The sequence below is a fragment of the Trichosurus vulpecula genome, chromosome 9, assembly GCF_011100635.1.
Source record: "Trichosurus vulpecula isolate mTriVul1 chromosome 9, mTriVul1.pri, whole genome shotgun sequence".
Lineage (NCBI taxonomy): Eukaryota > Metazoa > Chordata > Mammalia > Diprotodontia > Phalangeridae > Trichosurus > Trichosurus vulpecula.
The window spans coordinates 14,068,496-14,080,923 of record NC_050581.1 but is presented as its reverse complement, the minus strand read 5'-3'; the positions used below and the strand labels follow the sequence as shown (position 1 = coordinate 14,080,923).

At 46.7% G+C, this 12,428-nt stretch overlaps 2 protein-coding genes across 2 annotated transcripts in view; both read right to left on the bottom strand.

Annotated features, from left to right (window-relative positions):
* Positions 1–4,958, bottom strand: part of PGAP6 (post-glycosylphosphatidylinositol attachment to proteins 6) — a 30,979-nt gene extending 26,021 nt beyond the window's left edge. Inside the window, exon 1 of the mRNA XM_036737336.1 lies at positions 4,703–4,958. Within this exon, the coding sequence (XP_036593231.1) occupies positions 4,703–4,826 (124 nt within the window). The 5' untranslated portion in view covers positions 4,827–4,958. The remainder of the gene's footprint in view (positions 1–4,702) is intronic.
* A 5,779-nt stretch (positions 4,959–10,737) lies between these two features.
* Positions 10,738–11,252, bottom strand: LOC118831163 (thioredoxin, mitochondrial-like). Its single transcript, XM_036738334.1, has one exon. It carries the CDS (start codon positions 11,212–11,214, stop codon positions 10,738–10,740), a length of 477 nt encoding a protein of 158 aa, XP_036594229.1. The 5' UTR covers positions 11,215–11,252.
* Between the last annotated feature and the right edge of the window lie 1,176 nt (positions 11,253–12,428).

Genomic DNA, 12,428 nt, shown 5'->3' with positions numbered 1-12,428 from the left:
CCTTGAGGACACTGGCTGAGAAAACAGGTAAGACTTGATTTTCTCTAAAGCTCTCTGAAGAGACCAGACACCTACAGCAGCAGCTTCTACTTCTTAGACATCCCTTCTTCCTGGAGGTGGCAGAGAGTTGACACCCCCATTTCATTCACATATATCCCCCCAAAAAGGATCAGCTTGGTAGGCTTCCCTTTGGAGAGTACCTTCCAGGATACAAAACAGTGTTAAGGGCTTTGGACAGATATTCCAATTACATCCAGTCTATATTCCCTTGGGACGCCAGAAGGAAAGGTGTTTGACCAGCCAACCTGGGGCCTTAACTAAAAGGGCTCAGTGACATGGCTCAGGATTATAATCCCACAGCTTGACAGCTTCAATTAAATGTAATTAAAACTTGGCTGACCTGCCCTCCACCCTAAGAAAGTTACAAGGGCAAAACGTCAGTAGTCTGAGGAGCAGGATATCATGGATTAAGAAAAGGCAGAAAGATGACAAGTTGGGCACCCAGTGGCACAAAGAGTGCAGGAGTGTGGGTGACTGTGTGAATATGAAAATATTTGTAAGCTCATCCACTTCTACAGCACTGTTTCATGCCAAGGAACTCACTCTTCCAAACATCCTCTAGAAATCCCAGTTAGACCAGAGGGTGGTGACTCGGACTACCCTTTCCACCACAAATTCAACAAACACTTAAGAGTTTACCATACAGAAGACAGAGTCTGCAGAAGGGGAGCTTACAGTCTAGCAGGAAAAAGGTGACACAGAAATGGAGACAAGTTCAGTGACTCCTTCAAAAATCTCCTTCATAGCAGGAAGTAAGATTTGGGCCCAGGCACTGCCATATCAAACACACAGCCCCACTCCTCCTCTGGTTTCTCCCTCTAGTTCTCTAGCCAGTTTTGAATGTGTAAGAAGCCCACTGCTTTGGTTCATGAATACATGAACCACTGAATAACATCAAGCCATCACTCACAACACCATGGAAAGACAAGCAGGCCAGGGAAAACCCTGCCCCAAGATCACCCCCTACCCTGCCTGCCTCCTCAAGCCCCTTCATGCGGCTGAGCAGGGCAGTGAGCAGAGGGGCCAGAAGTTCTGGTCTGGAAATCCTCCCAGCTTCCATTCAAAAAATCAATCTCAGGTAAGCCTCTGGCCTGTTCCTGCCCCCCGGCCTATGTATTAGGCCATAGTTGGATAGAAAGAACTAAGGCCAAGGGAAATAATAACCTCCCTGTGCTTACAGCCCAACTCAAAGGCACAGGTAGAATCCATGGGGACCTGGGCTGGCCGTGCTCCAAGAGCGGGTCTGGAATATGACTTGGAGGTGAGGGAGCAGAGGCTCGCTGCTGGAGGCAGGAGGGGATAAGCAATAGGCAGCTGGAGAGGTCACTCTGGGACAGAGGCCTCCCCTCAATAACAGGGTAGCAATAATCCAACTACCTAGGCCATTACTCCAGAGGTAGGAGGATGGAATGGAGAAGTGGGGAAACTGGTGCTGAAGTAATTAAATCAGGAATTCAATACTCAGAGAAGAAAAACAGACCTTCATTCCAAACAGTGCAAACCTAGAAGGCACCAACTCCTGGAAGGAACAGGAGCTGGGAAGAAATATTTCAGAGAAGCCAAGGGGGCAGTTGAAAATAAACTACTCCAAAGCACTGATCCACCTGTGGTAGGGGTATCAAAACATGTCCTTTTTTTTTTAAACTCTCTCTTCTCAGACCTCTGCACTTCTGAGACAACCTCTAAGCAGCCATCAATAGCCTCCCAATTGCTAACATGTAGCTGTCAAAATAATTCTAAAGCACAGGTCTTTCCCTGCTCAACAAACTTTAGAGGCTTCCTATTTCTGCTAAGATAAAATACAAACTTTTTTAGCCTATGATTTAAAGCTCTCTACAATCTGGTTCCAGCCTAAACCTCTCTATACCTATTCATATTATTCCCTTTCACAAACTCTGGTTTCCAATCAACTGTTGGACAAGTTACCTAAACTCAGCATTCTATCTCCTACCTTCACAGCTTGGTCCCCATGACAGAAACCTTGATGAGGAGACAGAAGGCAACATATGTCAGGTAAGCCAAAACGACCACCGCTGCCTCCTTGACCATCATCTCCTACATCCAAAAACCTTGGGAACAGTAGTGCCTCACAACATCAAGCCCCCAGACCCCATGGTTATTATTGAGGGGATAAGCTGTTGTGGAAAGGAGGCCCAACTTTGTCATCACCACAAGCAACAGATGCTATGATCAACTGCTACCGACAGGCAGAAGTACAAGAGCCCTAGGAGTGGCAACACCCCCTTCCTACCCCAGACTACCCATCCTGCTTTCAGTCCAGCCCTCATAACCATCATTTGGGGAAATGGCTCCTGTGGAGAAGGAACCAGCCATCCCAACTAACTATCACACACAAGGAAGGCAAGACAACCTAGATTAAGCATCAAGGCACCTGGAGGGAAGACAGGAGGCAGCAGCATGTCAGGAAGGTCAAACCACCACCACTTCCCTTCCGACTTTGGGGGAAATGGCCTAGGACCTGAGGCCTGAGAGCCTTGGGAATAACAGTGCTTCCCAATGCCCTCGGCCATTATCCTGAGGGGTAGTCCATGCAGAGATGCAGCCTGGCAGCTGCTCCCAAAAGTGTTACAGCCACAGCTACTCAAGACCCAAAAAAGAAAGTTCTTTCATTAAGAGTCCTTGGCGCTGTCAAATGGCTTAGCATCAGAAATAGGTGTGATTTTATCAGTAGAAATAAAATTAAGGAAGAGGTACTAACACTTATCTGTTTTGCCACTACACCCTAGGCCGATGGGACCTTTCCATCTGATTTGCAGACGAGACCTTCCATATGTGTCGTCTTCCCATTAGAATGTAAGTCCTTGAGAGCTATTCTGTTTGCATTCCCAGTATTTATCGCAGTGCTGAGTAAGAATTTATTAAGGGCTTGCTTCATTCGTTCATGCCTAGAACACACTTCCTACCTCCTCACCGCAGTCTATTAAAATCTTTATCTTTCTTTAAAGCTCCACATAGGTAAAGCCTTACCTAATCTCCCTAGACGTCAGTTCTCTCTTCTTCCTCAATTTTGTGTTTACTTATCTCTGTATATGTTGTACCACTTACAGGAACAGTTTTTCATTTCTGCCTTTGAAGCCCCAGTAATTGTGACTCTTTAATAAATATAGTGCAGTTGCTTAATAAATCGTTGAATTGTCAAGCCAACAAACTTCCCACTCCGCCGTTTTGTTTTCTGTCCAATTTGAAAGCTGAAATAAGATTCCGCCCCCCAAAAAGTTGCCACTTAATTTTGTCATGTGGTTTCCCCCAACCCTTGAAGCAATACCTCACAAGACAAAGATAAGACAGCTAAAAAGGGCAGGAAGTTGAGAAGTGGCCCAAAAGTCTCCCTGGGGCCTATTTGAGGTCCTCAGCAAATTCTAGGAGGTTGAGAAAGAAAAAAAACCAAAACATTTCTCCAGGTCACTTCTGAAGCTTACCATCCAGTCCCCTCCCCAAAGTGCCCTGTCACTTACCATCCAGTCCCCTCCCCTGGGCTCTGTCACACAGAAAAAAAGTCTCAAAGGTCACAGCCCCACCCCAACTCAAGACTGTTTGTACCTCCACATCCTGGCCCAAAGAAGGAAGTCAGCCCAGGACTTTAATCTCAGGAATTCTATTCCAGAATCCAGCCCTCCAGTACTTTAATCAAGAAATCATTACCCAACTAAATTAAACATTTATTAGGCACCTAATACTTTCAGGACGCTCCTAAACTCAGCCTATTGTCTCTATCTGCAACAAAGTGTATCTTCCCTCCTCTGGCTTTACCTTAAAAGTACACCAAGTCGGGGGACACTGAGGAAGCTTAGCTCAAAGTCCAAAGCTTGCATCACTCAGCAAGGCCACCTTGAAAAGAGTTCATTTTAAGGGAGGACGGAGAACACTAAAACTGGACTCAGCACAGCCGAAGCAGAGTGCTAAACGGCAATCCCTGTACACTACTTACAATGGCCTTGGTCTGGAAGAGATCTGACACTTATCTGGACCTGACAGTGGTTGGCACACACAGTAGGTGCTTAATAAATGCTTGCTGGTTTGTTGACTCAGGTCCTTAGGTCCTGTTCCAGGAACATTTCAGGTCCTCTGAACCTGCCAAATCCCTGGCTGGAGCCTTGGTCGGAGACCAGCTTCGAACTTGATCTCTGCCTTGTGCGCATGGAGTTTAAAGAACGCCCCCCCCACCCCCACCCCCCCCCCCGCCCATGCCCCTTTTCCAATTACAATTAGGAACCTGCCCCCCCAGGAAGGACTTTCCAAGAGAATGGGCCACTTACCTCTCCATCCCAGGAAAGAGCCTAGCGTGCCAGTCCAGCCTCACCGCCCCCCTTACTTTACAGAAGAGGAAACTGAGGCCGGGGGCGGGAAGTGACTCGCCCAAGGTCACACAGAGCATCAGTGGGAGGGGGCAGTCTTCGGGGATCGGAACCTCCCCTCTCCCCCAAGCCCGGGCCGCCGCGGGGGAACGAGCAGGTGCACAGCGCCGTGAGCACACCCACAACCACGGGTCACAATGAGGCGGGCGTGCGGGCGCCGCTCCTCCAGCCCCGCCTCGGCCCCCAGGCCGGGCCGCCCCTCCCAGCGGCGCCGGGGTCCCGGCCCCGGCCCCGGCTCGGGAACCGCGCGACGGTCCCTCACTCACCCGGACCGCCGCCGCTCGCGTTGGTAGCGGGGACGGCGGCGGCGGCGGGGGCGGCGGCCGAGGGGCTGAGGCTGAGGAGAAGCAGCCACGCCAACGGCTCCGCCGCGACCCCGGCCCGGCCCATGGCTCCGCCGCGCTCGGCCCCGCTCTATCCGGCCAGCGTGTCCGGCCTCCAGCCGCCCGCGCCCCGCTCGCCGCAGCCGCCGCAGCCGCTTCTGCCCGGGGCTCCCATTGCCGCGGCCGGTCGCAGCCGATCGCCGCTGCCCCCGCCCGGGGCCACTTCCGCCTGCCAGGCCCCGCCCCCTGCCCTGCCCTGCCCTGCCCGGCCCCCCGCGCGCCCCCGCCCCGCCCGCACGGGGAGAAATCCACCCCCTGCGGGGACCGGCTGCAGGTGTTCGGCCAGTCTGGGGCGCGCCGACCCCTGCCCGGGAGTGCGTCCTGGGGCAAAGCCCCGGAGCAGGGAGCGGACCTCAGCTTCCCCATCTGTAAAATGGGCCATCTACCCACCAGTCTATGAGTCCGGGAAAAAAGAGCCACGTTGTGGATAGAATGCAGGACTGTGAGTCGGGGGACCCGACCTGCGCTTCCTATTCATTCTTCAACCTCAGACGAGTTACTTGTCGTCCGTGGGCCTCAGTTCCCTTATCTGGCAATAAAAATAAAAATCCGAGCCTCAATTTCCCCTATCTCAATTTCCTATATACTATATATTTCCTTCTACTGCTATGTTACAGTAGCTGCAGCGACTTGAGTTTGCACAGGAATTTGGCTTTATGATGAGACATGCCTCTCCTTCCACTCTTTGGAGAGATGGGGGACAGTGGAAACGGAACATTTCCTATTTCTAAGTGGCACGGTGGATAGAGTTCCCGGATTGGAGTCAGGAAGACCAGGGTTCAAATGCGACCTCAGATGCTTACTAGCTGTATGACCCTAGACAAGGCATCTTGCCTCTTCCTCAGTTTCCTCATCTGTAGAAGGGGGGCTATAATAGCACCTACCTGCCAGGATGGTCGTGAAGATCAAATGGGAGAATAATTCTAAAGTTTGTGCCTGGCACCGAGTCTTCATTATTACTTCTATGGTAAGACTTGGTTGGTTTCACTGTACTACTTTTTTCTCTTTTATTCTTTGTTACTAGTCAAAAGTTGATAGGGAAAGGAGAGGAACGTATAAACATAGAAAAATGTAAATTTAAGATGAAGAAAATGATGTCAAAGTGAGAAGTATCAACTTTTTTTTTAAAGAGTCTAGTAGAGAGGCTAGACTGAGTTCTTAAATACACCACCCTACCGCATTACCAAGTCTGCCTCTGTAAAATAAGGGGTTTGGACAAAATTACTTCCAAGATTTCTCAAAGCTCCAAAAGTCTATATTCTGATTCAAAGAACAAAGAGTTTGTGAAAATTATAGATAGGATGTATGTGTCCTAAATGCATGGAGCTTTGTTTGATATGTGCACTCTGATAGGCCAAAGTAGAAGAGCTGGGTGGGGTGAGAGGAAGGGGCTAGCCCCAGGTCATGTTGGGGTCCTTGTATTTTTCCTTCCCAGTACCTAAGGGCCTGAGAATGAGGACAGGGTAGACCAGAGTCAAGTCCCAGAGAAGAAGGGTTAGGAGCTGGGAGCATGCTTCAAGGATGATCCTTGGGGGCTGGGACTGTTTGTGCTTTTCTTTGTATCCCTGGAACTTGGCATAGTACCTGGCACATAGTAAGCAAAGTGAAGGTCAGGACTTGAACAAGGAGAGATTGGAATAGAATCACAGGATCTCACTGTTGGAAGGGTCCCTGGAGTCCAACCTGGCCTGAGTTGAGTCCCTTCTACCTCATCCTGGACAACAAAACAGTCCCCTATCCTTTGCTTGCAGCCTTCTTAGTGAGGCCCAAGGCAGTGCATTTACACATTTGGATAGCTCTATTAGGAAATTTTTCCTTTCATTAAGTCTCTATCTCTGTACCTTCTGTCCAATGATCCCAATTTTGTTTTCTGTGGCCATGGAGAACAAGTTTCTACATGACAGCTTGTCTCCTAGTAGTTTAAGTCCAATATTGAAATGAATGGAGGCAGTTAGGTGCACAGAGTATGGGTTCTGGAGTCAGGAAGACTCTCCCTGAGTTCAAATCTGGCCTGAGACACTTACTTAGTATGTGACCCTGGGCAAGTCTCTTAACCCTGTTTGCCTCCATTTCCTCACTTGTAAAATGAGCTGAAGAAGGAAATGTCCAACCACTCTAGTATCTCTGCCAAAAAAAACCCAAATGGGGTCATAAAGAACTGTACAGTACTGAGAGCGACTATACGACGAACAACAAAGCTCGGGATAAAATGTGACAGTCATCTATCGGGGCATTCAACAATTAATAAAAGGAGATTTGCTTATACTCCATAGAATAGAAAGGATCAACTCAATATGGATCCATTGATCAGCTCAGGTAGAGGTGCTGTTTTGGATTCTACGTGGAAACATATTTGGAAAGCAGCACGAGAAGTGGTGTCTCACACGGCTTTGTGACATTCTCTAAATCTGAAGAACCTCAACTCAAAATGGATGGACTTTTTTATGCCCTTACATGAACGAGAACCCTCATCTGTATGGCCTTAGTCCACGGAATCCTAATAAAGTTGCCCCCAGCCCCAGTATTCTTCTTTCCTTATGGGCCCCACTAAACAGCAGGCATGTCCTGATTTAATCACACAGTTTGATTTTAACCGCACCAGAGATCCCCAGACTCAATACAGCCACTACTCGTAGCTAGCTGCTGCCCCCAGATTCAATTCACATATTTAAAGAACTGTGTTCTCATACTCAACCACAATCACAACATCTATTTAGCCCAAGAGAGGACCACATTACCTAACTATCCATCTTGATCAGACAGGACCACAATAGCTAGCCAATCAGGAAGCAGCATGACCAGGATGTTTGACCACCAAACCGTAGATGGGACCCCTCCCCCATTACCTAATCCCTTAACAAACCCCTCCTGTCTTTTTAATATTCATAATTTCTGTTGTGTAATCAGCATCATTGCACTATAAAATTGCCTGTGTTGTCTTACTAAATCGCTGGTTCCTCTTGGAACTTAGCTCACTTTTGAGGGCCTGTACTTGGATTAGAAGTGGTCTGACTCTGAATTCTTTGAGACAGTGCCACCACAATACACCATGATATCGCATCCCTCAGTTCAATAATTATGCAAATGAATTTGCTTATAAGAGGTTAACTTTACTCCAATTATAATAAAAGACTTGGGAGGACACTTTAAGTAATTAATTAACAGGCAGATGACTAGGCCTAATACTCATTTACTAAGTTGTCTAGGATATAGAAAACAATATAATTTTAGGCTTAATAGCTCAGATCTTAAACACATTTTATTATAGTAGCTCAGATGTATCCGGGCCTTAGTCTATGGGATGATGATTAACACTGTGTTTGTACCTTTGTTTCACAAACTTCTTTTCCACTGTCTAATTATTCCCATATCACTCAGAAAGAATGTTCTATTCCAGGGATTTAATTTTTCACATGACTATACAGGCAGGCTGATGACAAGCCCAAATTTACCTAGTTATTTGGGACATGGAATGACTACACATTCAGATTGAAAACAGCAAGCTCTCATGTACTTACATTATGCTCATATCTTTTACTGACCATTTGCTCTGACTATATAAACTTGCTATAAAAGGAAAAAACAGGGAAATGATTATACCAAATATGACAGGATAAAACATCCTTAGCTCTGTATGAATTTAGATAAGAGTCACCATTAACCCATGTAGTGTCAATTCTGCCTCATAGACAGACTCAGGAATAGCCATGTGGGAAACATTCCTTTTCAAAGGAACACAACAGTTTGGGCGGGAAAGCTCAGGGCATGTACAGAGGGCATCAAATAGTACAGTTTGGTCTGGAGCAAAAAGAATAAGATGAGACTGACTTTTCTTATACCAGGGTTTTGGGTTTTTTTCCAAAACAAAACTCTTCTCTGATTCTAAAGTCCCATTGCCAAAAGGACCAAAGACTCCCTAGTAGTTATTATAGACTTAGAAGGGGATTTAGGTGAGCTGTCATCCCCTAGTGTATATATACGTATAAAGTACACATACATATTTATATATGCATATATAAATATATATGCATATATACATATATATATATATATATATATATATCTTTTAACCCCATCACTCAGGTTCCTCAGTCCCCACCACTTGAGTGGCCAGACCATTCATTTTTTTAAATTAAATTTTATTTTTGCCAAGATCCAGCATTCCCTCCTTTCCCTCCCTACCCCTTCTCACACATTAAGAAAGCAAGAACAAAAAAACTCTTGTTATAAACATGTATAGTCAAGTTAACGAAATTCCAACATTGGCCATATCTAAAGGAATATCTCAATCTGCACTCTGAGTCCATCCACTCTCTATCAGGAGATGGGTATCATGTTTTAATCATAATCCTCTGGAATTGTTATTGGTCATTATGTTTGTCAGAGTTCCTAAGCCTTTAAAAGTTGTGTTTTGTTTTGGTTTTTTAATTATCTTGTTACTGCATAAATTGTTCTCCTGGTTCTGCTCACTTCACTTTGCATCAGTTCACACAAGTCTTCCTAGGTTTTTCTGAAACCATCCTCTTCATCATTTCTCATAGCACAATAATATCCCATTATATTCATATGCCATAACTTGTTCAGCCACTCTCAATGGTGGGATTCAAATAAATTAACAATTAGTTCTCCACAGAACCGAGTTGAGGCATCGTCACTGCTGATGTGGTGGGTGCAGGCCCTGCCTCTGCTAACAGCTGGTTCACAGAACTCAACCTAAAATTAGGTACTGTTTCTACCAAATTGGTGTGATTCGGCTGAAATCCCACCACTGGCCACTTAATTTCCAGTTCTTTGCCACCACAAAAAAAGAGCTGTTATAAATATTTTTTGTACATATGGATCACTTTCCTCTTTCTTTTATCTCTCTTGTATTGACCTAGTAGGCAGTATCACCGGGCCAAAGGGTATACACAGCTTAATAGTTTTTTGGCACATAGTCTCAGATTGCTTCTCAGAATGGCTGGATTACTTTGTAGCTCCACCAACGGTATATTAATGTACCTGCTTCCCACAGCAACTCCAGCATTTGTCATTTTGCTTTTTTTTATTAATTTTTTTCAATCTGATACAATCCATTCATTTTATGGCTCAGGAATCTGGGGCCCACAAAAATTAAGTGCTACTAATAAATGATAAAATTAGAATTGTAAACCAAGTCTTTTTTTGCTCCAAATCTAGCATTCTTTCTCCTACACAACGCTAGCAAGGAATCTGGCCTTTTGCCATCTCTGGGCCCCAATAATAATAGTTCACATTGTCACAGCACTTGCCAGTTTGCAAAGCATATTCGTCAGAACAGCTGTTCCAAATCCTTTTCCTGTCCAACCCCCTAAATCTTTTTTTTTTTTTGATCAGTAAAGCTCTCTTTATTACAGACCTACAAAATGAGGGAATTTTACATACATATACATATGTATGTATAACTCTCTCTTCTTTTACAAAACAGCATCAGAGGAGAAAATGTGGCAAATAGGTCAGGCACAGGGTCCCGGAGCCTCTGTGATAAAGCACAGGTACCAGACGACAAGAATAAAAATTTCACAGTCAAAACAGGGTGACCCCACTATTAAGTAGCCCTGTGCAGGCCCCTCTCCAGTCTCCTCTGGAGATGGCCACAACTGGGACCTAGGTTAGGGTGGGCTTGGTGGTGGGGATGGGAGGAGGGGGGGTAGGGAATCAAGTATGGGAAGGCGAGAACAACTCCAAGCTCCCATCCCCAGCCCTATCCCCCATGGTCATCAGCAGCAGCACCACTTCCCTAAGGACCAGTCCTCTGCAGTCAGATAACCGGGAAATGCTCTTGGTTCCCAAGTTTGGAGATGAAGAACCCCTTCCCCAGAAAGACATAGGATGGGCCAAGGGGGGGCTAGACAGGTAGGGACTGGAAAGGACTAGAGTTCTTCTAGGAGGGCCCCAGCTCAGTAGCCAATCAGCTGGTCTTCATCTTTGATGCCCACAAACTTGTCCACCACATCCCCATTCTTGATAGCCAGCACAGTTGGCACAGCAGAAACCTCATACTCAATGGCGAGGTCTGTGTTGTCGTCAATGTCCACCTTGGCCATCAGCACCTTCCCCTCCTGCTTTGCCACCATTTTCTCTAACCGGGGCCCCAAGATCTTGCAGGGGCCACACCACTGTGCATGGAAATCCACAACTACTGGTGTCTCACTGTTGACAACTCTGTCCTGAAAGTCAGGCCCATCCTGGACGTTAAAGGTAACGTTGGAGATCTTGGTGGTAGAGAATGCCCGGGCCAGACTGGGTGCAGCAGCGGGTCTACGAGGGCTGCCCTGGGCTAGAAGCTCAGGAGGAAGAGGTGCCTGGTGACACTGAGGGAGCTTCCTGGAGAAGATGGGGGCCAGGAATCTCCTGAGGACCATACGCTGAGCCATCTCCCTGCGGCGCGAGCGCGACCACGAGCCCGAGCGAGCGGCGGTAGCCGGTCGTCCTGCCCTCTCCTCTGCCGCCGCCTCCGCCTCCGCCTCCGCCTCCGCCTCCGCCCCCTGAGGCCCGTCACAGCCCGGCCCTGCCCGCCCGTCAAGGGCCCCAACCCCCTAAATCTATTTCCTTTTCCCCTCATTCTCAGCAGATGACTCAACTCCTTGCTTTGCTGAAAAGATTGAGGCCTTCTCTACCACCCCCCTTGATTTCCAGCTCTTCTCCCCAACTCCTCTTCCCCTTTCTATGTCTTCAACCATCTCCTCTTCCAGGCTCAGAGGAAGAAATGGGATTAGTACGGAGGTCATCATGTCCAAACTAACTAAATGCAATACATTTTGGAGTGATTTGCCTATTGACAATTCTATTAAACAAATCTATACATGTGTGTAATATGTGTGCAGTTATCCTTTCCACATGGTGAATTTCCCCATTGAGGTTTTAATGTATCACAGATTGGCATGAGAAATTAAACAGGAATTTGGGGGGCGTTTTCCATGCAAAGGCCAGCAGACAACACAGGGCCTATAACCAAATACTTAACCCAAATTTTAAAATAAGGTACTGTAAACACCCCATAAAAGAAAAAGAGAAAAATCAGACTTCTTCTCTAGTACAAAGGGAAGGCCAAAAAATCCTGCACTGTGGAAAGGATAACTGTATTTATTATAGTCATACACATAGAGTATATACATATATGCCTCCTGTGTACCCTCAAACTGTGTTAAGCCCTGTACAGTACATAAGAGAAGGGGATTCTATTCCTTGCTTGCAAAGAATTCACAGTCTAGTTAGGCAGTGAGATGAAAGATAATTCACAGTACCAGGCAGCACATACCAGGCAGCATTCAGAGATCACCTGGGGCTATGGGGAACAGGAAAGGTTTCTTGGCAGAGACTGGAACTTGAGCTTGGAAGTATGAAAAAAAAGTGCTGCATAGAGGAAGAGGAAGTCTGGTGAGCTAACTGGGATGTGCGGGAAGGGTTCACGTTGAATGAAGATGAGGCTGATCCTACCTAGTCTATAGGGAGCCAGGTCAGGGGCTCAAGAGTCTATCCTCAGAAATGATTTAATTTTTGCTCATAATCTTCTGCTTGGGCATTTCTGCTTCTCCTGCCAGTCAGAAACCTTCTGAAACAGCCCCCTCTTAGAGACTAGTGATTAGAG

Excerpts from the sequence above, each read along its gene's own strand:
- LOC118831163 (XM_036738334.1), bottom strand. The coding sequence starts at position 11,214 with ATGGCTCAGCGTATGGTCCTCAGGAGATTCCTGGCCCCCATCTTCTCC.